The sequence below is a fragment of the Centruroides vittatus genome, unplaced genomic scaffold, assembly GCF_030686945.1.
Source record: "Centruroides vittatus isolate TY-2023 unplaced genomic scaffold, ASM3068694v2 contig_1154, whole genome shotgun sequence".
NCBI classification, from domain to species: domain Eukaryota; kingdom Metazoa; phylum Arthropoda; class Arachnida; order Scorpiones; family Buthidae; genus Centruroides; species Centruroides vittatus.
This window is the reverse complement of record NW_027120741.1, coordinates 2,595,381-2,623,364: the sequence shown is the minus strand read 5'-3', so window position 1 is coordinate 2,623,364 and position 27,984 is coordinate 2,595,381. Positions and strand designations below refer to the sequence as shown.

The window sequence follows — 27,984 nt, the reverse complement described above, 5'->3', positions numbered from 1 at the left end:
AGAATAGGAGACGATTGTGCTTTCTCGATTTATCTACGAAAGAAGATGACATTCGAAGAACTTCTAGAAGACGCAGGAGGATTCGGTTTATACCAAAAACTTTTAGCCTTTGTGTTCCTTCTCGGTGCCATGAGCACCGCTGGTCTTAATTATTGGACACAGATCTTCATCTTGTTGGAACCAGAACACAACTGTTCGCTTCCAGATGCCAACAATTCTTTGGATGTGATTAACAGAGATTCCTGCCATCTTTATATCCGACCAAACGACACAAACTTGAACGAAACGGTAAAAGTTCGATGTAATTCTGGTTGGGATTACGATTACAACGAACTCTTTCCTACAATGACTAGCGAGGTAAAGCCTTATTTTTTTGTTTTTGTTTTATTATTTTAATATGGATTTTTGTAATATTGTAAATAATAGTTATAAAATGTATCTATGTAATTTTAAAGCGTAGATAAAGAATTTATTTCGAGGTCCATTAATGTTCTCGACTGCAACTTGCAGCATATTCTTCGCTCGATATCTTTTATTGTGTCGAAAAAAACCCCTTACCAAGTAACCGGGATAGCAGCAACATATTTTTCATTTCCTTCTCTATCAAAAACACACTTGGGATGATTTTTCAAAATGAAAATTAACGCTGAATGTTGCTTTTTTATTTTTTAATGACTATTTCTTCCGCTTTAAACTATTACATTACTCATTTTATTCTTTGATCAGAAATCGATTTATATATAAAAGTATGCAGGCTATCAGTCCAATTTAAAATTATTTTATTTTATAACTACACCGTCAAATATTTATCATAAATTAAATTTAAAACTTTACTCTTTCTGTAATAACATTTATAAATTGAAATTAACTTTATGAATTTTTATGTTCTTATTTTCAAATAAAATTATAGCGTTTGTCAATATTTTCCAACTTGCTTTTTAGTTGGAAACAATTTTTAAACAACATAACTCATAGCTTATGTTGTTAGATTAGAATAATAATTAGAGCCCAAGGAGAAGTAAGCTAAAGTATTAAAAGAAGATTCTATATTCTAATTTAGGCTATAAATTATTTTATTTTTTGGAAAATGATCTTTAAAAGATCTGTTCTTATATTGAACCCTTTCAAAGTTCGGTGACTGTTTCTTTTAAGAAGAAAGAACCAATGTTTTAAAAATATGTACACTTTTCAAGAAGAAAATCGCAGGCTTTTTATCTTCGAGAGAGGAGAATGACATTCTTGAGGGGACACTTTGATTAAGGGGACAGAGAGGGTTGATTTGCCGATTTTCCCAAAATTTTACAAATAAAAAACATAGGTACCAACTTTGAATTTTCCATTATTAATAATTTATTAATTATTTCGCTTTCTTTGTCTATTATTTTTGTTTTTGTTTGTTTTTTGTTCTTGCTTTGACCAAATTTGCCTCATTCTTTCATTTGAATTTGGGATTTGGAAGAGCAGTTGCCCCTTTGCTCCTCCGACTCGTAAGCCCATGATATTACAGTTGAAAAACAATTGCCAAATCTACTATACAAATTGCTTTCGTAAGTTTATTGTTCATATTTTAAAATGCATAAAGACTATGTTTAAATACATCACTCTAAATAAAGTACTGTATAAACAATTAAATTATAAACCATATTTTCTTTCTTTTAAAATTTATTTAAAATATTTAAAATAAGAATATGATCTTAGAAATTATATATTTTGCCACAGTTACAAATATTGGGATTAAGTTTTGCAATTATTCAAAGAAATCAAGTTCGAATATACGTTTATAGTATATATTACAATAGATTATAGATAATATTATATAGAAATAGAAATCTTTTATCATTAATACAAATATTAAAAGTATGAATAGAATAACAATATCGGGATTCATTACAAAATCCCTATAAAAATTTTTAAATAATCATTTTTCGGTGATTACTGTTTTTCAAAATAGATGCCAGACAATGTAACATTATCAAGACGTTCAGAGCATCGATAGATTGTATGGGACCTGAATAGAGCGGGCCCTTTTGCCTTTATTTATTATTTTTTTGAACAAATGAAATACACGGAATGTTTTTTAATTAATAAAATGCAGTTTTAAATATTTTTTGTTGGTAAAAATAATAAAAATAATATAAATTTATAAGAATAAGAATCATTATATAAGCCTGTAAGTTTTCTCCGGCCTGGGGAAAACTTCCCGACTTCCCCTCTCGATGGCCCTTCTTACATTGACTTTTATACGGTTCGAAAGCATTATCACTCAGTACAATGGCGATCCAGGATTTTGAGAAGGTGCTGCTCGGAAGATCCAAGGCACCAGCCTCTAGATATTTTCAGGAGAATGTCGCTTATAACCTTACAATTACTTTACTTACTTAATCTTACGTAATTGAAGTCACGCGATATACGTTATTATATTTTTATTTTTATTTTAAAGTAAACAAAAATGAATTCTTAGTTATTAAACAGCTGCAGCACCATAAGCACCCTCCCTGACGCCTCTATATAAAGTGAGTGATAATGTTAAACACCGAAGAAATTAATAGATTTAAGTTTCAAATTGTGAATATTTAATTAAAAAGTTAGAAAAATAATGAGTATTTTTTTTTTAAATTTAAAAGAAATCCACAACGGTTAAAGCAGGATTTTTTTTTCTTTTTTAAATATTTTTTTCTTGAAAATAGGAATGGAGTATTCTTCACATAACTATACAAAACACGTAAACATAGAGGTTGCGCCTTCCACGTCAGACAACCGTCACTGATTTAGGCTACCAATTGACAAACAACGATTTGGTAAGAGCGTGACCTATATCCCGAATTTAAGTAAAAATATCTTTTTCGTTGAAAACTCTGGCATGCTCTTTTTTTTACTTTAAAGAAAAATAATTCAAGCTTTGAATATTTAAATAGAAAAGAAAGGCTTCTCGGAATACAAAGATAATCGAATGCCTTCGGTATGACGTGTTTTGTTTGATAATCTGAATATTGATGAAGATCGTGGTGCCATCTAGGAACAAATTTTAATAACAAGAAAACATTTTTTCCAGTTATCGCTCCACTCGTTTAACCGTGCTAAGAAAATTCGATCGATGTAACGGAATTAATAATTCACCGATAAGAATTTTTAAATTTTTTTTTGTTTTTCAATATATTTATATATTTTTTTTTATAATCTTCGTCTTCAAACCGAAAATGAATGGGTCATAAACAATCTATTTCAAATCTGCTTCCATTCAATTTTGTTTTCCATTTTTATACAACCAGATAAGAGATCGCTTGCCATCCAAACACTATTTGTAATAACAGAATTCGGTCTGATGTTAGAAAACGCAAGAGAGAAGGAGTGGGGAAGGAAAAATATCGTGTTTTTGTGGGATTTTTTTTTCTTTATTACATCGGATAAATTATAAAATATCTGTTATTCCGAAAATAACTCAAAAAAAAAGAAAGAAAAGAAAACTGTTAATCATGTGACATAATATATATGTTGTCAGATATTTCACAGCAAAAGTAAAAGTGTTCGTGACTAAATAATATCATTCTTGTGATATTCTGTTGTTTTATAAATCATAGAAATGCCGAAATCAAGATTGATGTACTTAAATTTTCATTGTTAGGGAATTTCTAGGGATTTTAAATGAAAAATTGCAGGGATTTTTTGGGGAGTTTTTAATGAAATATTTAACGGGAAAGATCCCGGAGAATAATTTTCTTATAAATTCTTTAGAAAGAAAAATATCGTAGTATAAAATGGAAAATACTTTTAATAAGATTAAAACATATTTAATGATTATTTTTATTTATTTTGAAATATTTTTGAATAATATTTATATTTTTATCGTTGAAAATTGATTTTTTTTTTTAAAGGGATTTTTAAGATTCTACATCAAAAGCACAAAATTTGAAATTTTAGAGGAAAAATTCTATTAAATGTATTAAAATTTATATATAAAATTTAAAAAGTCATATTTTAAATTGGATGCTAATAATTTAATTAAATATATTCTTTTTTTAAAAAAAAAGGGATTCTAAGATAAAAATTTCTTAAATTACGAAGATTATTTTTCTGTAAAAAACTGTATTTATTAACAGATTTTTTTCAATAGAAATTTCGTTTCTTTATTTTAATTTCTCTTATTTAAACGAAGACATTACAGTTTTGATATTTATATTATGCTAATTAAAGAACAATATTTATTTTTTAATATATTAAAAAATTAAAAAAGAAAAAAAAACAGAAAATTAAAGTAATTTTAACGTTTATACTTTAATACATAAAAAAAATTAATGCGATTATATTTCAAGTATAATTCCACATTTTTAAAAAAGTTGAATATCAATCTGAATATTTAAAAACGAAAATATACACATACGTATATATTTTCGTTCTTAGTTAAAATTTTAAATGAGTTAGAAAATAAAAGGGAAAAGAGATGATGAAGGAAAAAAAAGAATTAAGTTTAGGAATAAACAGATGTTTTTAACCGGGAATAATTCTTTTAATATTTATTAATTCAATTTTTATAATTTACATTGTTTATTTTTTATAAAAAAAATTATCGAATTTGCATTAATGATGACATAAATATTCATCTCTCACTTTAAGTTTCTATATATACACGCGTATAAGTGTGTGTGTAGGTTTGTCTGTGTGTATACATTAAAGTGTGTATATAATATTACTATCGTATCGGAATTTAGTTAAACGTTTCGTTATAAAAATCAGAGAGCTTTTTGGAAATAGAAACAAACAAAAAAAAAACGATTTTTTTTTTCTTAAAATAATTGTCAAAATGTCTAGAAACAATCGAACGTAACTAGAGATAGTTAAGTTAACGATTCCAATTTACTTTTCCTATTTATCCATCTATTTAATAGTTTAATTGCGACATTTCTGCTCTCTTTAATTCGATTCATTCATCAATTTTAATCGTATTGTTCATTAATTACATCTATCTGTTTCAAAATCGATATAAATCACTAAGGTGTCTTTATAACTAATTTCGTAGTTATAATAGTGTTACCTTATCATAGAGATTCAACTTTGATTTTTTCCTGCATTTCGAGCGTAATTTTTATTTTATTATTTTTTTTTATGTTGACTTTTTATTAAGTAGCTTAGTGTGGATTCTCCATAATTTATGTGCCGTTATTTATTGCCTTCGCGTCACGTCGCGTCGCATCGCGAAGAATTTATCGCGATGGATGCCGTAATATATATTTTTTAATTAGCGATTTCTTTTGTTTATACGATTTAAACTGAATGAAAATATTGATTTTTTTCCCTGTTTCTTTTGTCTTATAATGGATACATTAAATTAGTTACAAGGGAAGGTACGAGTATATACATAAGAGTATTTGTATGTATGTATATGTTGAAAGAGCTCTAAAGTAGTCAAATAGTATTCAGAACACTCAAAACTTATGTTTCAGCTGAAATCTCGACATCGATTTTTTTCCCACGAAAACAATACTTTCCCATATACGGCGTTTTATGGAGAAAGTCGAAAGAAAAGTAAGAGAAGGAAGCCGTTTAAATTCGAATTTTTTCGAAAGTCGGTAATGGTAATCAACTCATTTTTCACTCGATGAGATCATATGGTTCCATGAGATCTTTATGTAACTGCGGAACGACTTTATAAATCATCCGTCAACTATTACGTCAGAAACGACAATACGGCTCTTAAACTAAAATCACTTCATCTAAAACCATTTTTTAGACCCCTAAAATCAAACCTATATCTAACAAATTGCTTTTAAAAAGTCATTATTTTACGATAACAATCGTTTTTATCCATTACTTACTGATTTGCTCTTGTAGGTTCCTGGTAAAAAAAAGAAAGAAGAAAGGAAAAATGTTCACCAAAAAGCCATAACTAAAAGCGAAAGCGTACTGCAGAATACAAAATAATAAAGTGACAGAAACAGAACGTTCGTTTGTTGAATGAACAATTCTTTATTGCATTAAGCGTAATTAATACAGGACAATTATCTTTTATATCCGTTTGATATGCATTCTGATTATTCTGAGTAATCCGTGAGGGATTATACATTACTAAAGCTTCTTCTAGTTGCTTTTTAATCCGTTAATTTTGGCGATAATCCCCAGATTAGAAAAGGTGTGATCCCGTTTATATTAGTTTGAAAACTTCAAACGTTTTGACGTAAATCTTACAGCTTCTTGCATGGCTAGCTTAATTGTTATTTCTCTGTGTCTAGACGGGAGAATTTGTAATTTGTTGACGTAATTTGGTGACAAGAGTCGACTCGGTCTTATTGCCACTTTTATTTATGCAACGTACATACTCTTGAAGGGATTTAAACGAATCATTTAAATAAATCTCTCCACGGGATTCGTTGTTATAAAACAATAATTAAATTTTGATTAAAACATTTTTAATTTAGTTAATTGCATTTTATTTTATTTACTTTTATTTATTTTTAGCAAAATTGGGTGTGTGAAGAGAATTGGAGAATGTATTTAACTCATATGGCTTTCTGGATCGGTTCCGTTGTGGGATTTTTTATATCCGGGATTATATCCGATAGGTAAGTTTAAACGATAAAACCAAGAGAATTTATTCATCGTAATTTATGTAAATGACTTAAAATTATCTTTAATAGGTTTGGAAGAAGAAGAACAATTATCATTTTAGAATTAGTTTCCATCGTTTCTAACGTGTTATCTATATTTATGACTAATCACTTGACATTTTCTGCCGCTCGTTTCTTGACTGGGCTGACTGTATTGACATCATCTACGTTGGCGTTTCTCTTGAGTAATTATTCATTTATTAAATTTAATTGATATTAACTGATATATGAGGTTTCGCTTCTCGTTTAAGCCATCGAATACACTGGTGTATCTCAGAGAACAATGATAGGGATGTTACAAGGAGTCGGGTGGACGATAACAGCTGCTGTATCACCTTGGATATTGTACTACGTCAGAAACTGGAGAAAAATGCTATTCATCTGCTCGGTTCCTAATGTATTAATGATATTTATGCTTTGGTGAGATGTTTTTGTTTTACTTTTGCTGGCGATTGATGATGTTTTCCTATATCCGACCCTATTGAATGTTTTACTTTTAACGTTATTAGGTGGGTTCCCGAATCGGCTAGTTGGCTGTTAACTAGAGGAAAGAAGGATGAGGCTATTAAAATATTAAATCGAATTTCCGCCGTTAATAAGAGGAAACTGGATAAAGATCATTTTAAACGGATTCTGGTAAATATCTAATTAAAGAAAATAATGAATTTTTCTGTTTGATGTATTTTTATGTATTAATATGATTTATTTACCTTTCAGAACAGGAAAAATTCCCATGAAAAAAAAGAAGAGGAGGATTCTAAAGAGATTTTTTCGTTAATAATAAAAGTGATACGTACTAAATATTTAAGGAAGAATCTCTTTCTTCTGCTAATATTGTGGTAGATATATTAATATTCTAGAGTAATGTTTGTAAATTTATCAAGAAAATTGCAATAAAAACAAACAATTTAAAATTTTTGATCGATAAATTTCGTTACCGCATAAATTTAAATTTATTTACAGGTTTTTTGTATCTCTTTGCTACAACGGAAACACTTTAGAAACCATCAATTTGCATTTCAACGTATATTTAGCCTTTTCTATAGGAGCTATAGTAGAACTGGCTGCTAACGTGTTCTTCTTTGTTACGGCCGAAAAATTTGGTCGAAGATGGGCCAACTTTATCAGTAACATCGTAGGAACTGTTACTGTGATTTCCACGTTGGCATTGCCTAAAGGTAAACTGAAAAGTGATAATTTACAAATGAAATCATTTGTAATTAATTTATTGCGCTTCTCATTTCAGAGCAAGGTTTGTTACAATTCATATGTGTAATGGTGTTAAGATTTGCTTACGCTTGGTCTTACGATGTTACACTTCAGTACGGTACCGAACTATTGCCAACAGCTATAAGAGGAAGAGGTGTAGCAGTTCAGTTAATGATCGGCGATATCGGAAACTGCATCTCGCCTTGCATCGTCTATTTGGTGAGTTAATCGTCGATTGCTTTCAAACATTAAAAAGCAGAATCCGATTAGATTTTACTAATTTAACTTTCAGAACTACTTCAATGCTCATTATCCTCTACTAGTTTTTGGTACACTCTCCATCGGTTCGGCAATTATAGCGTTGGTTCTACCAGAAACTGCCGATCAACCCCTTCCACAAACCATAGAAGATGGTAGCAAATTTGGTATTGGGCAACCATTTTTCCTCTGCCCATTTCTGGAAAAAAGAAAGTAAAGAGACATTTTTTTAAGGTTTTGAATTTTTTAACACATCTGAAACCATTAAATGCTTTTTTTTCAGGAAGAAAAAATTGGAATCTTTAGAATGGAGGGAAATGAAAACAAAGACAATTTCAACAACAGAAAGATCTCTTCACATGTAAAAATCCTAGTTTTATTTATGTCCTTCTGCTTTAATCATCAAATAAATATTGATACGTTACAGTAATTACTACAGATATATACGGGTTTAATTTCATTAAGTGATTATCGGTATTGAAGATATTTTAGTAATTCACTTCATCAAATGAGTAGTTGTTTGCAAATTACATTTCTCCAACAGCATTATTAATGATATGACAAGAATTTAGCTTATCAAAGGGAAACGAAGATGCCAAATCTGGGCGAAAACTATTGTCCAGGTGTTAGAGATTAAACTCAATTTTCGTACGATCGTACGTGATTTTATCTTAAAGAAACTCAAAAAAAAAAAATTATATATTTAATTTTTACTGGCAAAAATTATAGAAACAAACAAATAACATTATGTCTGATTTTAAATATTTGTAAAGTTTCAATAAACAATTCACGCTTCGATAAATAATAAAAATTTAAATATTCAAACTCATCGAACAGTAAAATAATCTTGTTTCTGTCTTGTATATTTAAACAATTAGATTTATAAAAAAATACACGAGAAGGACAAATCATTCTAGTGGAAGATTCCAAAGACATCTATTCTTTACGTGTTAAAGAATATTATAGAACGAAAACGAGTTAATTTCTGCGTGAATGGTATAATGGCATTAATTAAACAAGTCACGCAAAGAAGAAAGCAAGACAATTTTAATGACACTATTGTCACAACTAACACTGGAAAATTTTGTGAAATATAACAAGGAAAGGTTGGTTTTTCTTTTAATTTATTTTATTTTTTGGTCCGGTTAGTAACTGTGTTTCGGTGGTTGTGCCACTTTCCCTTCTCCACCTTTTTTTTTTTTTTTTTGATCCTCTAAAATCTACCGAAGAGAGTTAAGCAGGAAAAGAACTCGTTTATAGTATCCATATGCGGGCACAGTTCGACTTTTGTTCACTCAGCTTGATTCTGTACAGTGTGAACTCTTATAGAGAATGACCGCAGTCGAGTTTTAAAGTCGGCATCCAAAACACAATTACTGCATTTATCGTATGGGTTATTTACATATCAGACTGCCTACATTACAAAATAACGAGGCAAAGAAATAAACAGTGCTAGAATAACTCCCCAGTTGGTGGTAACTCCTGTCCGGAGATGTTATTATAAAGGTGATTGTCACTGTGTCGTCAATTCTCCAGCGATGTTACCGAAAATTTATTATAACCAGTAACATAGTCCAGCAATGTAATAACCTGGATATTCCACCGTTTTGTACTGCCGGAAAAAAGAAGACAAAATCAATTTTTTTAAACAAAAAAATATAAAATTATCATTAATTAACTTATTAAAAATGATATTTTTTGAGTATTAAGAGTTTACACGCCGCTAAAATCTGTAAAATTGTGTAACGGAACTTAAAACTCTTGCATGTTAAAGTCGTTACGAATGTTTTATGATCAATAAACTTCTACCGTTCTCTATAGTTTTAAATAATGTTGATTATCGAATTAAAAGAACTTTATGGGTAAACAAAAACTTACCAGATTCTGTATCGTCTGCGTGTAGACCCGATATTTGTTGGTAACCGAGCAGAATTTTCTTTTCTGTGATCATGTTAATCACTTTTAGTAATGTAGCTGTACATTTTAGACGTAATTCGTCTGTGCGAAAATGAAGTTGTTGAACACGAAACCTTAAACCTAGAACAGCGTAAGGTGAACCGTCTGGAAGCGAATATTCCATTATATATTCTGGCTTTACCTACAACGAAATTACATTAAATTAATCTTTGAAATGTTTGCTTTAACATTTAACTAACTAAACTACATAGCACAAAAATGGCAATTAAGTTTGTATCTAGTTAAAATGAACTGTTTACCTACTTACTAGCCATTTTTAAAGAATTGTTTATGTTTAATGCATAATTCCATTTAATTACGTCCCATAAAAATAAATTTTTTTTATTAATTAATGATGATTTAGAGACTTAAATTAAATGTTTCAAAATTGTTAAATGTGATTTTTATTAACAGTTAACTTTTTAAAACTGTTTTCTCCCTCTCTTTTTTTTTTCTAGAAAATGAACAGCCTAATAAAGATACCTAGAATATTTTGATTTAATGATGTGCAATATCTATTATCATTGAATTATGAGGCAGGTAAAAAAACCTTTATCAAAAGTTAATTAACAGGAACTCAATTTGTGAGAAAATTGATTTTTCCCCCTTGTTATGTTAAGCAAAATTGCTGTGTCTTACATCTCTCCCTCCCTCTCTCTCTGTTTTTTTTTGTAATATAATTTTATAAGTGAATATGAAACTATCATCATTGTTCAATAAATAATAATAACAATAATAACAATCATATAAATCTGTTATTCCAACAGTCATACATAATTAATAAAGAAATAATTAATTATTTCAAAGTTAAAATTGAGAAGATTTAAAGAGTAGATTAAACAACTATAAAATTAAACTTAAGCTAGTAAATTAATATAATATTTATTTTTACACTAAATATACTTAAGCTAACTTATTGTTGTAATAATAAAATACAGTGAAACTACTTTATTTTTTTAAATATAATTTAAATATCATTAAATTAATTTATGTTGCTGAAGAATATTATAAAAGTACATTAAAAAAGGTGATAAAAAGTTTTTTTTATAAATATTAAACATACTATTATGGTAATAAAAATTTTGTTTAATGTGTATGCTAATAAACATTTATTAAATTAGTAATGAAAGATTTTTATATTGATTTTTATTAATTGTAAATATATATATATTTAAATAATAAATTTGATCTACATTATGTGACATTAAAATATAATTATGAGAATGAAAACATTTTTCATTCATATTGTTATTGTCAGAGAGATAAATTTTTTATATGCACATTTAACACACATTTATAGCAATAAAAAATAGAGTTTTAAAGAGTTTAACAGTAAAAGTTCTTATTACATTAATAATAAGATATATTTAACTTAATTTTTATTAAATGTAAATATAAACATACCCGTTTAAATTACCTTTGATTATAAACGAAGAATTATCATACAAATGAATCCCAAGAGTAAATAAATGTTTTTTTTTTATAATGCACACAGTCTTATAATATTAAAAGTAATGTTTATTAGTAAATATTTACATATATAATGTAATACAAAAATTATTAAACAATTTTTAAATATTTTTAAAGCTATCTCTCCTCAGATTTAAAGTAATGAGCTTGCATAATATCAAATTTTGACATAAAATTAAAAAGAAGTGAAGTAAAATTTAATAATATTAAATGAATATTTAATTATAAATAATAAATTTTATATATATATATATATGTAATTTTTATTATTATAAAAATTTTTTTAAATACAAATATAAATAAATATCCTATTGAATTCTAGTGTTATTATTAATGATTAAATAAATTTTTTATAATAAATAAATATAATTGTAAAAAATATATGTGAACTGAGTCTTTGTATTTTATATTTTTTATTTACAATATATTTTGTGATGCAGATGCATATGTAAACTTTCTTTTAATATGTTAAAATGACATTTATGATAAATTATTGCATGTTTCTATGAAAAGTTTGAAAATTTTATAAACCAGAGAATGGAAAGAAAAAAATAATAATAATAATAAAGAATGAAAAATATAAATATCAAAATATATTATGTTTTGAGCAACATCTAAAGGTGATATAACTTTAACAAATATAGATATATAAAATTGATATATAGAAGTGGTGAAAATGTCTGAAAATGAAGCTGTTGTGAATATTTATTACGATAAAAAATTTACAAGATCTGCCAAAATAATTTTTAAATTTTTTGGAGAATTTCTAACTTTAAATAAATCGATTGAAGCGTCGTTGAAAAAAAGAGAGAACAGAAAGGAAAAAAAAATGTGTCTTTTTAAAATATGGTTAATTTTAGAAGCCAAAACAAAGCTCTCTCTCTCTCTCCTCTCGGTGATACACTTTTTAAATAAACTAAGTTATCATTAAATTTATTAGAGTATATAAATAAAATTTGTTTAATATAATAATTATAGAAATACATCTTTGTACGAATGTAAATTTAAATGTTTTAAGGTTTTTAACCGAGACAACTAAAAATATCTCTGAGGAATAAAGCTGGAAATATTCTAGGTCCCATAAGAAAGAGAAAATCTCACAACAGATCTTTTGCTTTTACTAATGAATAATGCAATCCACACATTTTGCTTTAGGCTTCTTGATATATCTAGTCTTATATATGCTACCAACTAACTCAACTACATATAAAAGAATTAATTTACAGTCCATCACAACATTTTCTTATAAATGTAAGTCTAGTATTTATTTAATATATTACGTAATTAAGCTAAAATCAACACTTTAAAAAAATAATAAACAAACCTTTTTGCAATGCAATTTTCAAAGCCCATAAGGATAAACTTAATTAAACATACCAAAGAGAAATGTATTAAATCAACATTTATATAATATTTTTAAAAATATATTTTACGTGTTTACTTGGTTTAATTTTCAATAGGAAAAATGTTAGAGTATGGTAATTAATTTTATTGTCATTATTAGATTAAAGACCTATAAGATTTAAAAATTTGAAAATAAAAAAAAACATTTATATTTATTCATAAATATTAATTATTTTTTTAAACAAAATATCAAAAATATAATCCAATATTTTAGTTTTTTAAATAGAAATAGTCTCTAATCGGTGAGATCTAAGTACTAAAAACTTTACAGGAATAAATATATAAAGGATATAATGTTAGAATTTATTTTGAAAGAGGTTATTTTCAGTTTTTGTATTGAAGAAGAATGCAGTAAAAAGATGGAAAGATTAAAGCTGAAAAATCCTTTTAAAGAAAATTTATTGCAATTTCTTTTTTACTATATTTCTATAAATATCAGTATGAAGTCAAAGAAAAATATACTGTAATTGCTCGTTATAGAACAAGATAAATCATTCAGTCCATAACTTTATACAATATTAATCTAGAATAACTCAAATAAAGATATCAAAATGGAGAAAATGAACCGAATCATTATAAAATATTATATATATATATATATAGACTTTTATAGAGTATTATTATATAAAATTATAAATTATTATTTTATAAACATTTAAGACATTAATTAGTTTATAAGTAGTTCTAATAAATGTAGCAAACATTAAAAATTAGTGAAATATTTTTATGGGATAAGAAAGAAGTTTTAAGATGAATAATGAACTGATGAAAATTAATAAGATTAGTGGATTGTATATCAAGTGAAATTTTTTTTTTTTTTTTTTGATTGATGAATAGGAAAGAACAAGTATCTTACGAGGGCACTCAAATAATCTTAATATCCAATTTAGTATCGAATGCCATCTAAGCACTTGTCTACACTTGTCTACAAATCTTTCTCTTTTTTTTTAGATTAAAGAAGGGATAATATTGTAGAGAAATTTAAATCTATCAATATTTACTTTTCAATTTTTTTCTTTTTTTAAATCCGGATATTGTAAACGATATGGTCTTTAAACTATTTGATTTTGAGTGGAGTTTTATTATTCGATATGACGTTCAATATTTTGAAAATCGACAGTTTCGTCTTTTATATAGGCTATATATAATTATGGATTTAAGTAGTTTTAACCGCTATTAGATTTACACGAAAATTCCATTTTGTCAAATGGAATTTTCACAAAAGTCGAGTTGTACTCGTACGTTTCATCCAATCTTTCTAACTCAACTAATCGAGTAGCGAATGATACAAGTACGCAAGTAAAGGGAGAAAAAGCAAAAAAAAAAGCGAGATTTTTTACACTAACATGTGCAATTACCATTAAAGAATGTAATGTAATAAAACGAGAAAAAATTAATTTATATCGAGAGTATTAGTGTTTCATAATCGGTTAATTTCATTAGGTTTTGACAAGTTAGTACAGCGGGTGTGAACATTATACATATATATAATCAAAAAATTTACTCGTAAGCAAAACAAAATGACGTAAGAATGGGCCAAGTGCATATCGATCCTTAATTCACAAGAGACGAGCCAAAACTGCTGACGTATTCGAACGTGTCGTATAACACGTACGTAGAATTTACTGTTATGGATAAATACTAAACGAATTATAGCTATATGGAGAGAGCGAAATTACAGAATGTTACTGTATAAGCCAATTTCTTTAGTTCCAACCTCACATTTCTTACAGAAATGTATGATTTCTCTTATAAACTAGTCATTGGACTTCAAGGAAATTCTTATCTTATAAAACGTTAAAAACGTACAGTTATTTTCGTATAATGTTCTTAAAATTTTAAGTATACAAATTTATTTTAATGTAGAATACAACCAACGAGTTTTTTTTTTTTTTTTTTTTTTAAGACTGAAATGATTCTGAAATTCAGAATCAAATAAAATTCATCTTTCCTATCAAAGATGCTGTATCGTTTGAATGGTTTATACAGGTCTATGTCAATAAATAGATAAAAGCATCCGTACAAAAACTGTTATCTAATTAATAAAATTATTAATTAAACAATATTTTGAATGACATTTCATTAATCATTTTATAAAATAAGATTTAAGTAACGTTTATTATATTTTTTAATACAAAAAAATTTTCTTATATTTGCGTGAATTCAATTAAAAATATTCAAAGACGTCAAAATTGATTAAAAACTAATTAATTACAATCAATATTCTGTAATATAAGCTTAATTCTAATGAAAAAAAAAGTTTCTTTTTAAATTTCTTTTTAAGTTTACGAACATTTCACACGTCATCATTTATAATTCTGCACATTCGCTTTATTAGAATTCCTCTCATGTTATCAAACTTTTGACTTAAACATCAATACTAAAATTTGCAATTAAATTATATTAATATTCAGACATAATAAATAGAATTTATTTAATTTTAATAAATTTACTCTTTCGTTAGTAAGTGTTTAATCATTTCAAAGGGTTTAAATATAAAATTTTAAAATTAAAGTGTGAAAATTTGTTCTAAGTTTCTATAGTTTTAAAATACCAACCTGATTATCATTAATGTACCAGTTAAGTACGGCTAAATTACTGTAATTGGTTGTACAGTTAATATCGACGCTATCGCCAACTTCATATTTCGGCAAACCTCCTTTGATAGTCGGTTTCTTTTGACTTGCAAAGACTGGAATAACTGAGCAATGATAAGTTTTAGTTATAGATACGAGTATAAATTATACACGCACAATATTAATAAATTTAATTATTAAGAAAAACTGTTTATAATTATATTCTATTTTCGAGCTTATAACTAAGTAAAATGACTTTATTCTCAGTAAAACACGTGTATACATGATCCTAGTTACGTACGACTTCTTAAATTATACTCGAACATTTTTATTAATGGAAATCGTGTCTTCAAAGATTAACATCACGTATAGTAATATGAAGCAGATGCAATGAAAAGAATCAAATATTTTAGTTGCTCTCAAGATGATTAATTTTCTTAACCGATGAAATCGTGACGAGGATAGTAAGTAACAGTTGATGACGTTTTGTCTTAATTAAACTAGGATACCACGTCCTGCACTATATATAGCACCTGGCGATGAGAGAACCAATTTTCTCGACGAATTTCGTTCTCTACTTCAACTTCAATTAATTAATTCATTGTTAACAGCATAAAAAAATCAGAGAACGCTTTAGGTGTCGTTGACCGGAATAGGCAAAACTCCAACCAATCGCATGTCCCTGGGAAGTACACTAAATGTTCAAAAATCCTATGTGCCAACTACATTTTTAAGCAAGAAAGAACAACAATACCGTTGATAAGTTTGAAACTTTATTACACTTTTTCTCTCGCTATTTAAAAATCAACTTTTTAAAGGTCAATAACAATTTTTGAAAAATTTTCTTTGCCATAAACTAAACAATGAGCTTAAGAAACTAAAGTTTCTACTTTTTATAAGCAATTTAAATTATAAAGTATTCGTTTAATATAAACCGTAAACGATGATTACATCGTCGGAACCACCTTTTAACATTTTATATATTGCTATTATGAAAATGTTGTTGTTACTCCACAAATCACCATTAATTTAATGATACTCGTAATTTTTCCAGGCATAGATTCAACAAGCTAGCAACAGAAACCTGAAGTAATCTTACGTTGCCAAATTCGTATTAGGAACGTATTTTATCAGTCTACTAGAAATTTTCAATCCGATTCATATCCACTAAACTTCTAAGCTTCGACGGGACTGATGTCTTGCATGCACGACACATTTTAGCTGTAACAAAAAGAATGTTTAGATAATGGTTAAAAAATGAGTAAAGAAAGTAAAACAGGAATTCTACTCACCATTTTGATATATATGGCAAGGTGCCAACCTTGGAAAATGGCTTCGAACAGATCGTAAGAGATATATATTATCGGTAACTCGGTATGTTGGTTCGAATCCGTGCTTCCATCCTCAAATTAGAGCTTTCCGGCCGTATTGCTATCGAACATCCCCAGACCTTACCACAGGATGGATGTTTCACGGTTGACAAAGCATCCCATCCCTATCTTTTTTCTTTCGGACTTTCTGCGTAAAAATATTGACCTCTTGCCACCGAAAGAAAATATTTACTTTTTACTGAAAATATTACATTATCCCATTGCCGAACCATCCACTTTCTTTATTTTTTTTCCTTTTTTTCCCCATTTTTAGTTTACATAAGAGCAGTTAGTAATAGTTTTTCCGATGGAATTTTGTTTCAATTCCCATTCGATCTCGAACTGGCAGCAGTATTTTATCTAGTTTTGCTGGCACAAAAGTTTGATGTCATTCATTTATTTGAGCATTACTTATGATATAGATCGATTACTGCGCTGGAATTCCTCGACTATAACTATAACAATCCGGTGGAAATTTCGACAAGTGAAAAGGTATGACTAAATCTCGTGTTACCAATATACATCAATTTAGATAGCTTGAAACATCATGAAACTCACTCGTTTTGTAGAACCAAGTACGAAATATTGACTTCATAAATCTCGCACGTGGTTCTTGCAAGAAGCAAGACGGAGATAATATTCAACTTTTTATTTATCTTTTTTAATATTTTTGTTGATCATATTTTCTTTTTTTGAAATAATTCCAATCATAAACGCAAATGTCAGACGGTGACGTATAAATTAATTTTAAGAAAGATGTGAAAAAAACCTTTAAATGATTCGTATTTAATATTTATCTGCAATTTTATAAATTTTAACAACAATTAGTAATTAACACGATTATATACAGTGCCCAAAAGTCAATTATACTTTATGAACGGTTAAAACCGGTTCGGAGCATCCACGTTCGATTATTCGTCATGATTCAGATGCTTCCACTGAAGCGACTAAATCACGAATAACACGAAGCTGTTCTAAAGTGATTTTAACAGTTATTTAATTATATCTCGAATTTTAGGCCATATTTTTATCAATTAATCGAATTTGATCGAGTTTCAATGACGGATTAAAAATGCCCCAAATTAACTTAAAATCTTCGCTCTAAGAATTTCAAATTCCGAATTTCTTCAGATTTTATAATGAATTTACTTTATTTTCTATATACGGTAAACCTGTCTAAAACGGACCCTTTACCAAACGGAAAATAAATCTCGGAATAAAAAGATTTGCCACGTAAAGTAGCATTATAAGCCATAAACCTGTTTAATGCGGAAACGGAAGGCTTATTGGGAATCAATTGCCTAGCAATCTGAGTAATGCGGAATTTTTTGGTTTAACTGAAACTAAATTATAAATTATAATTAATGCGGGCTCGGTTGATAGTCGACCCCTTAGTGACGATAGTTATCATTTGTCATGTTTTTCCTGTTAAGACCTGTATTTGCATTGTCTAGAAGCTAGGCAATAACAACACCGCCGTCTTCACTCAACTCTCTAGAAGAGTTAACTGGTTTTTCGGGAATGATGAACATTTGAAAAAAATTCCCCCAGAACGGAATAGATGACCGGCACGACACTGTTGTTATCAGGAAAAGTATGATGTACAGTACAGGGACAAGACACTACTAATTTGAGATGGAGAGCATATATTTTAAATTAAAAATTGCAATAGTAATTAATTTTTACTCGTTTTAAAATTAGTATTATTCTACAAAAATCGGAGGGGAAAAACATTTAAAACTGTGCATGATTGAGAAATTCTTTTTGGATTTATCATTTACATAAAATATATTTTTATTAAAATTATTTTATAAATATAACATATAAAGATAATTGGAGATAATTTGTAACTGAACTTAATTGTCAAGTTAATTTCTTTCGTTTTTAGTTGATGAGAAATAAAGTTTTCATCAAAAATAAAAATCGTTAGTAACGGTTATAAAACTATTTAATGGACATAATTAGAAAATAATCACAGTTTTAAAAAGTTGTTAAATATCATCGCATCAATAATAATTTACGATAATTTTAATTATTCTCGTCTTTTCTAAGTAAAATTTTCAACAAATTAATCAATCGTTACGATCAAATAAAGTAGCTGTTATTGCTGTGAGGTTTTATTCCCAGTTTAATTTCTCAAATAAACCTACTAAACAATTAAAAACATTCTTTAAAATCGCATAAATTCTGTTAAAATGTATTGTAATGTAGACGTAATGTATTATTTTATTAAATGGAGGAGTGCATTCTATCAGCTGATTAATCTAACTCTTTCATGTTTCATTTACTTAAAGGGTTTTTAAACAAATAACTAGCTATTACTAGCCTATATTTTAGTAATAATGGAAATTTTACAAGCCGCATCATTTGAATAATTGTTATTTTTTAAACAATCTATTAATTATGTTGTAACTTGAACTAGCCATTTAGCGTGCAAATAGATGATTTAACTCTGCATTAAACCGCTAATGCTAGACGAAACTCTATAAAAAACTTCAGTAGAGAAAAAAAAACCCTCAAAGAGAATTGTTAAAATAAAAATATTGGTTTAAGCTTACGGTTATATAAATTTTTATTGATTTTCTAAGTTTGCCTAGAGTAAAATTTTATTTGTAATTAAAAGAATATTCAAATATTTACATTCCAAACAATATATGATAAAGTTTATAATTTTAATTAAACACAGTAAATTTATAAAAATGTTTTGTTCTTTCTTCTCAAAACTGTTTGAAACCAAAACTCAAACTTTATTGTGTAGCAGTTTCATTTATTTTATTCTCTTTTCTGTAATAAAATTGTTCGTTACAACAATATAAACTTCCTTTCTGTGGTAGATAAGTTTTATCTATGATTTTTCTTCATTGATTGGATCACTAGTGATCAAACTTCCCAGTTAAATTTATTAGAAATATAAAGAACTTAATTTAACATCAAGTAAACTTTAAAATTTATTAAATTAATAATAAAAATATCTTAAATTTTCTTAGATTATCAATAAAATCGCATCGTTCTCTATAGAAAAATACAGTATATCGCTTAGATACACAATAATTAATTTTTATAAGCATAGTTGAATTTTTATAAGCATAATTGAATAGACTAGCTTATGTTTACTTTACTTTAAAAATTAACTAAATGAAATTTAAAACTGTTATTAATTTTCATAATTTAAATCAATACGCTTTCGTGAAAATTGATATTTGGATACAGGCTAATATAAGTTACGTATTGGAAATTAAATAGAATAGACAATACAAATTTTCTAGAAAATTAATTTTATAGAATCATAATCAGAATAAAAGATTTTACATTTTGTAATTTTGTTAACTAGCAAAATGAGTCGAATGATTGTGGAATTACGTGTTTCATTGAATGAATCTCATGGGATGCGAGCAATTTGACATCCGTTCAGAAGTTTCTTGTTGTAAATTGGTTCAGTAATTATAGATCCTTTGCTATTGTTACGGATTAATGCTTAATTGTGTAAATTATAATACATTAAAGAAAAATCACTTATTAATTATAATAAAATTAAACTTAATGATTAGTTTTAACAAAGATAATTCTCGTTTATTAAAAAAAAATTTATATGTAAATGAAGTGAAACGTGATTGAAAAAGAGTTTTTTTTTAATTAGTGAATTTTTAATCAATGATAAAGACGTGTAAAGATTGCATAATTTAGTATAAAATTTATAAACATTTTATAAGAAATTTTATTTTAAAAAGCATAAATATTGTTACGAGATTGTCTATTTTCAACGATTTGTCAATGGATAAACTCTACTCGCGAAAAAAATAAAAAAAGTAATAATGTTTCTTAGCAAATCCATTACGTTATTAAAGAAAAACAATATGTTAGAAGTATTAAGATTAATTACTCTAGTGCAAAAAGTCAATTTTGCGAAATTAAATTTTTCTGCAGGTAGTGTGTGTGTGTGTGTGCGTGTGTGTATATATATATATAGGCTATACTTGAACTTTTAATAATAACACTTTAATTGAAAAAAATAGATATATTGTCATAAAATTGTCATCGAGTCATGTTTAATAATAGAAACAATCTGATACTCGAGTAAAAAATATATTTATGTATATTTTTTCAAGTTTTGATAGTAAAAATAATAATAATAAAGGATGGGAAAATTTTTTCTTAGTTATTAGAATATATTTCAATTATCCTGATGTATTCGGCATTAAACTGATGAAGATAAATTTCCCCCCTTGCAGAAGTAGAAAAAATTTTTATATTTGTTAAGTAGACGGCAGAAACTGATATTAAAAAATGAAGTAATGATCATCATGTATATTATTGAAGTAATTATTATCCATATCGTAAAAAAGTTTCGGAAACTCTTACGGAATTTGCAATTAGTGTCTAAACGGGATATTATATTAATTCAAGGCAGATAAGCATTTATAGTTACCATTCTGGACAGGCTTTCTAGATCCTCTTTCTCTTATAACGAGCTCTTCGCTGCTACTAGAATATATTAACGCTAAAGATGCTTTGCAGTGTAGCTTCATCACTCCTCGACGAAAATGGCGATGATCTAAGACTAAAGTCAAACGAATTCTAGAACTCTGTAAACCATCCGGATGACGTAGGATTGGATAGCGGGTTTCGAAATTGGGATTTACCTGAAGTAAAAATACTAGACTTTAAACTTTATAAATAGTTAAGAGATTTGAAGCATAGATGTGTATAATTTATCTAAATGGCAGAAATCGGAACACCTGTCTTTCGAATAAATACAAATTACATGTGTTAGAGATGTCACTGGAAAGAGAGGGACGAGGCGCACGTGATAAATGGAATAGGGAAAGAAGATGCTATTAGCGTTGTCAAGAGAGTCTGGGTGGATCGCAGGAGAGAAGTAAATGTAGTGGGATGTTTATAACATCATTTAAAATTGACGTTTCTAAACTGTATTAATTACACTTTCAATTGATGTTAAAACTACATTCTCCTTTTGTTGTCCGAAGCAATTAGTATTACCGTTTTGTTGGGACAAATTATAAAAGAGAATAACTTGGTCATTTCTTTCCATCTGCACGTATCGGAGGTAGATGGAATGTTAAACAAACTCTAACTCCCTATCTCGAACCAATAGGAATTCGTAAAAGATTTCCGATGCATTGTGCCTCATAGTGATTCCAGTAGAATACAATTATTGGTGAGAGGAGCGATGTAATGACAATAGGAAGGAATCGTTCCTAATTACAGTTGACCATCCCACTGGATTCGTTTTCCTCCAGCGGCTTAAGCTAACTCAACTACACCACAGTTGTCGTCTCCATATACTCTGCATCATACTCCTTGTATTATTTTTATGCTTTTCTCCCTTTTCCATCCGCAATCCCCTTGTCGATAAACTATGCTGATTATAATAAACTCTATGTTTATATTCAATGAAAGCTGAATAATTATGTTAGCAACTAACTAAGAAACATTCCTTACTTCTTGCTAATTTCATTTTTATAAACCAAACTTTTTTATTTAACCACTTCTTACCTTCGATTTATATAACTTTTATACACTTTATATAAACTTATATATATTTAAAATGTTCTAAATTATACAATTTAGACAAATTTCATCTCTGAAACTCAAGCTAATTTAAATTTTTATAGTAAAATTATTCCATTTTTTTAAAAATTAATTTCACTCATATAATGTTTTTTAAAAAAATTTCTTCGCGAGCTTAAAAGAATAAATTAAGATTTTATTTTTAGTTTTTAATTGAATTTTATTTATGTAACTGAAAGTAATTTATCATCTTATCAAATGCATTCATGTAATTTAAACAATTTTGATTCCTCATTAATCTCATTTATATACAGCAAAGAAAATTAAAGAGGAATCAAAACATATTGAAACTACAAAATTTTAAATTTTTATTAATTTCAATTGTATAATTAAATAATATTAATTCGTTTCATATTATTAATTGAATTTTATTTTAATTACTGATCGATTTACTTCCTATTTAATTAAAAATATTTTATTTCCTGATAACATTTTTATACGATCAGATCCTCTTTTTTTTTGTGTGTGTGTGATCCGAAACAATATTGATTTATTTTTAGATGACCTTACTATATTTATACCTTCAGATTTTCATATGATATATTGATACCGAATTCAATTTTACAGAACTTAAGATATAGGAGGATTACAGAAACCATAATTCTCAATAAAAGTAATAAAAAAAGTTAACTGCTGATCCAGACGTTCAAATTTTTATTCGACAAAAAAGAAATAACACGGTATTATTTAAATATCAGATAAGAAAAATCTTAAAAAAAAAATATATAGAAAATTTATTTTTGAAAATATAAAAATAATATATGTATATATCTTTATATTTTCTTTATGTAAAACAATGAAATACTCGCAATAAAAATTTGATACCATCTCACAATACGATACTGTCAATAAATATCTGACATTATCAAAATATCACAACAAAATCCTATTTTACTTCGCTCTTTTCCTCTTAGGCAAAATAAATATAAAAGAAAAAGAGAGAGAGAGAAAGGGAAGAAACCAGACTGTATTTTTTATACTTATTTAATTTTGTATTACTTTTTGAAACAACTGCTTTGTTTAATTTACAGCTGGAGTATTAAAAAAAAGGCTGATTAAATTGAAAAAAAAAGACATCTCAAGAAATCATTCATTTTCTCAAATTATTGACTTTAGTCAATTTAAGACGGGAATAAAATCGAAAACAGATTAATTTAGAGTTTAACGTTACTTTTTTTACGGTTTTTATTGTTATTTTTCTATACTTTCTAAGTACAAAAACTATATAAATAAGCTACTGATGAATATTTAACAGTTTCTAAGTAACCTAGATCAATTAAACGTGTTCAGTAGTCTCTTCTCAACTCTTTAATAAAAAAGAGAGGAGAAAAATAAAATAAAAAAAAAGTTTCTTGAAAACCTACGCTAAAATTCGATTTTCCAGAAATCTCATTAGACCGTTTCGTATGTAAAATTTAAACGTGCCTATGTGATAATATGTAATTAAAACGTAAAATTTAAGTAAATCATGCATATGTTATAATCGGTTTGGAGATCCTTGATTAAGTTACAAAACAATCCGATGATAATCGAATATTTTCAACAATACATCTGACATTTTCATCTAATAAATGGAAGTTCACTAATGAAAGAGAATTTGTCACGAATTGAAGTAATCAAACGTGAAAAATGTTCGCGGAGGGAAATGCGATAGATAGATACTTTTACTATGTTGTTCAACGAGTTTTCAAATTTAATCTCATTTGATTCGTGAATTAAATAACGTCAAATATGAATTTGCATCGAATGAACTCTTCTAATTAATTGTTTCGGAACTACGGAATGTTTCATTATCAAAAAGGGAAGATGGCCTCTCGATGAACGCTTTACTAATTTTTAATAACTTACTGTCTTTATCTTTATTCTTAATATTGATAATAATAAAAAAAGAAAGATTCTATTCTTACCTCTTGGTCATCAACTAACCATTTCAGGGTGGATACAGGTTTGGACGGAATTGAAGTACATGTTACGTTGAGTACGTCACCTACTTGGTAACGAGAAACGATTCCGTCAATTGTAGGAAGTTCTTTGGGCATTACTGCGAAGGGAAAAGAAAAAAAAACAGTAAAACACTTTTAAAATATCACTCGATACGTGCATTTAAGCAATAGTTTTGTTATGCATGCATACAACGTTATCCCAATGGAATATAGAGCGTCAGCATATTTCTTTTATTTTATCTGATATTGAATCGCCCTATAACCGCAGAGCTAACCGCAGAAAGGATGGTTAATTTAGCAAAGTGCCTAGGTGATGAAAAGCCACTATTCGAAAGAGACATAGCGAACAAAACGTCTCGACTCACCTGACAAGCCACAGATCTTGGTCAGTAAATGGCACGGTCAATTGTAGGCAATGTTCCACGATATTTAGTATCTTTGAGTGAATAATTACCAATGGTAAATTAACAAGAGTAATAACAACGAGTCTTTGAAGTAAACTGTGCCTGTTTGAAACCGCAGAGATAACAAGCAACACAGACAAAATGCTATCAATCGACATAAATCGCTAGCGATTTTATAGCAATTGAAAAAAGGGAGGGTGGTTTTTCTTTTAAAATTAAATTATCTACTCAAAGATATTTAAAATTACAACAAAATTTATATCTCACATTTATTTAAAATGTGGTTTAAAATCTATTAAAAGTTGTAAGTTGTTTGTCTGTGTCAGTGTAGAAATCCAATCTGTAACACCTGTACTGTACTGTACTGTACATTAAATCAGTAGATTTGCGAATAGAGAGGATTTCTGTGGATAAGACGTTCTTCAAAAAATGCTTTAGCCATTTTTTTAAAGTAAATTTTTTTTACAATATCTCAGCTTGTCAACAATCAATGACAGACATGTTTGTCAGCTTATGCGTCTCAATTGCTCAGCAAGTGACAAAAAGGAATCGCTGTCTGACATGGAACAAAGTGACAATACTTTGTTTGTTTGACGTCTTCTTACATATGTATAGATCGGAAGGTTATCGATTAGATAGTTCCCCATGGGATTCTTCCGAAATTGAACCATTCTTTGGGACTTTTCCAAGCATCTTGCCACTAAGAGTTAGCATTCAAAAGATTACTTTCCAGATTTTTGATCGAAATGAATAACGCATCTCAATTATTTACAGATAGTCCACAATCCGATAATTCGTAAACGGAAAAAAAATCTTGCAACTGAATATTAATATCTAATTTTCAGAAAGTGTTTTATTTCATTTTTTGTTTAAAAGGAATTCTTTTTTTTCTTCTAACTACCAGACGTGATCAATATTTCAAGACAAACCATATAGGTTGATAGATAAGTGTTCAATGTCTCCAACTAAACAAATTTCGTTGTGAGAAGCAGCAAAAATCGGGGGAAAAAATAATGAAATAATAATAATAATTTATATTTTCATGTAATTTTCAAAGTATTTTTATTGGTACGAAAAATAAAATTCTTATATCGAAACTACATTAATAAAATTTTGGAAAATCTTGTATTTATTTTGTTTATTAAAAGTTTAGTTTGAGTAAAAAATAAAAATAAATAAATGTAGTGAAGGTATTTTTATTTTTAAACTGCACAAATTATATTGTAAATTGGATTTTATACAGAAAATTGTTATCCAGAAGAGAATATAGTTAATGATCTCGGTGAAGCATTTTTCTTGTAAATTTTTGGTCGTTTCAGCAGATCGGAAAAGACTCTGGCAACAATAGAACCGACAATTTACTAAATTGCTCAATTAAGTATAAAGGGACAATTGTTGAAATATAAAATGTCTCGGAATTCGATCCGATTTGAGCTCTTTAGCGCATCTCGCGCTTTCATGCTAATTTCCTAAACATTTCTCTTCCACTTGGCGCAATCAATAATTCAACAATAGAAGAGAAAAAAACTGCATCTGTTTTTTAGTTGCTTTTTGTTGGTATATCTGGAATATTTACTATGTAAATACACCTTGACAGGTGTCTAATGAACCAGATCCTAAACAGTAACTCTAGCTATTGCATTGTCTTTATTTACCGATCGCGAAAACTTTCGACGTTTCCTGTAGTTAGTTAAATAAAATCCGAACTTTTATACCTGGAAGGAATTACTCTATTATTATTTTTTCCCCCTTATCCTCCAGAAACGATCGCTGCTTTGCGTCAGATGTATGTAACAAAACGAAACTGTACTGGCATTCCTCTTAAACACCGCCAATCCAAATAATTGTTAAAAATCAGCCAAAGGCCAAATTCCAACGATTTTTTAAGAAACAAAATGCTGAAGACGACAACATCCAAAGACCTTTTTATTTTTCTTTAACAATAGCTAAACCAATTGACTTATCGAGTTCAATACACCGGATTTATTGATAACAATGAGAAGAGCAGGACTATATCATGAACCGAGATGCAAGGTTGGTGTTACGCATCTAACAATTATAGTTGCTTTCGATATCCCCTAGATCTATTGGAAACCAACTATTTTCTTTCTGATCTTGTTAAAGGAAATAAAAGAGCTCGTAGTTTTCCCGCTTCCACCGGGGAATAAAAATCAATATGAATCAATTTAACAAAAAGTATTCCTATGTCACTCGACCACTAGCCAATGAGCGGTTACCGTACAAAGATTATCTAAAATTACACGAGATAGAAATAGTTGCATTATATTTATATGTTGAAACTATCAATAAATAATTAGAAAAAAAGGATAAAAAAAAGAAAAGGGAGGTTTTACTGTCATGTTTATCCAGGCGCCATATTCGTCACCTTTAATTACGTGTACGCGATCGGACTAAAGTCTGCCAGCTACGAGTTTATTTTTGTAATGGAATCTTACTTAATAGGATCTAGTCTATCCTGACGTCTTTATTGAAGTTGGAAGGCCAACAGCCATTCAGGTATTGGCTTCGGCTGAGATGTATTGTGAATATTTCATTGGACGGGCTCGCTCACGACCAAAAGGAAGTGGTACCCGCACTAACAATAAAAAAGAAATTTGTCCTAATGCTTTCTATCCAACTAGTAGATAGCGTAGAGATGTGGGCACACATTGACTAACTTTAATCATTCTAACTATAGAACTGAAAAGGTTTATGTCTGTACAAACTCGCATCAGTTTTTCAACCGTTAAACAAAAATAATAAATTATCAAACGGGAATAAATATTATAACTGCAGCGCAGATTTCGTCACCGCCAGACATAAAAATTGCAAGAAAGGTAATGCAAGCGCTATATAAGTCTCTTAAAACTCGCTCTGCCGATCACTCCAGTGTCTCCGAAACATAACTTTTCGTCTTATAGTCAAAAACATTGAATGATATCTTCGGACGAAAACTTCGACTGGCGTATTAAAGAGTGCAATTTGATAGGTTATGCTCCGGATATAATTCGTCCATTGTTTGGCCGGACGGATGAATTATGTAAGAGAAACTTTTGCTACCAAAAATCGCGGCACTAAATGAGAAAGGTAAAAAAAGTGATCGGCAATCGGATATCGGACTTTCACCAACGAAATGTCTGTAGGCGTATTTCAGTGTAACAGAACTTCAAACAATGTTAGTGGAGTTTGTTTCGACGATGCTTGCC

The 27,984-nt window shown here is 28.1% G+C and overlaps 2 protein-coding genes across 2 annotated transcripts in view; one reads left to right on the top strand and one right to left on the bottom strand.

Annotated features, from left to right (window-relative positions):
- The first annotated feature begins 21 nt into the window (after positions 1-21).
- LOC136978919 (organic cation transporter 1-like) lies at positions 22-8,496 on the top strand. The gene is made up of 10 exons (XM_067274757.1): positions 22-357; positions 6,451-6,554; positions 6,630-6,784; positions 6,851-7,019; positions 7,109-7,235; positions 7,317-7,438; positions 7,563-7,777; positions 7,846-8,027; positions 8,101-8,279; positions 8,350-8,496. Exons 1-10 carry the CDS (start codon positions 46-48, stop codon positions 8,429-8,431), a joined length of 1,647 nt encoding a protein of 548 aa, XP_067130858.1. The 5' UTR covers positions 22-45; the 3' UTR covers positions 8,432-8,496.
- The window catches only part of LOC136978928 (synaptogenesis protein syg-2-like), a 43,323-nt gene continuing 23,759 nt past the window's right edge, over positions 8,421-27,984 (bottom strand). The window contains exons 4-8 of the mRNA XM_067274766.1: positions 24,339-24,472; positions 21,269-21,482; positions 15,455-15,597; positions 9,945-10,164; positions 8,421-9,678 (exon numbers count right to left, since the gene is read on the bottom strand). Coding sequence (XP_067130867.1) covers positions 9,608-9,678; positions 9,945-10,164; positions 15,455-15,597; positions 21,269-21,482; positions 24,339-24,472 — 782 coding nt within the window. The 3' untranslated portion in view covers positions 8,421-9,607. The remainder of the gene's footprint in view (positions 9,679-9,944; positions 10,165-15,454; positions 15,598-21,268; positions 21,483-24,338; positions 24,473-27,984) is intronic.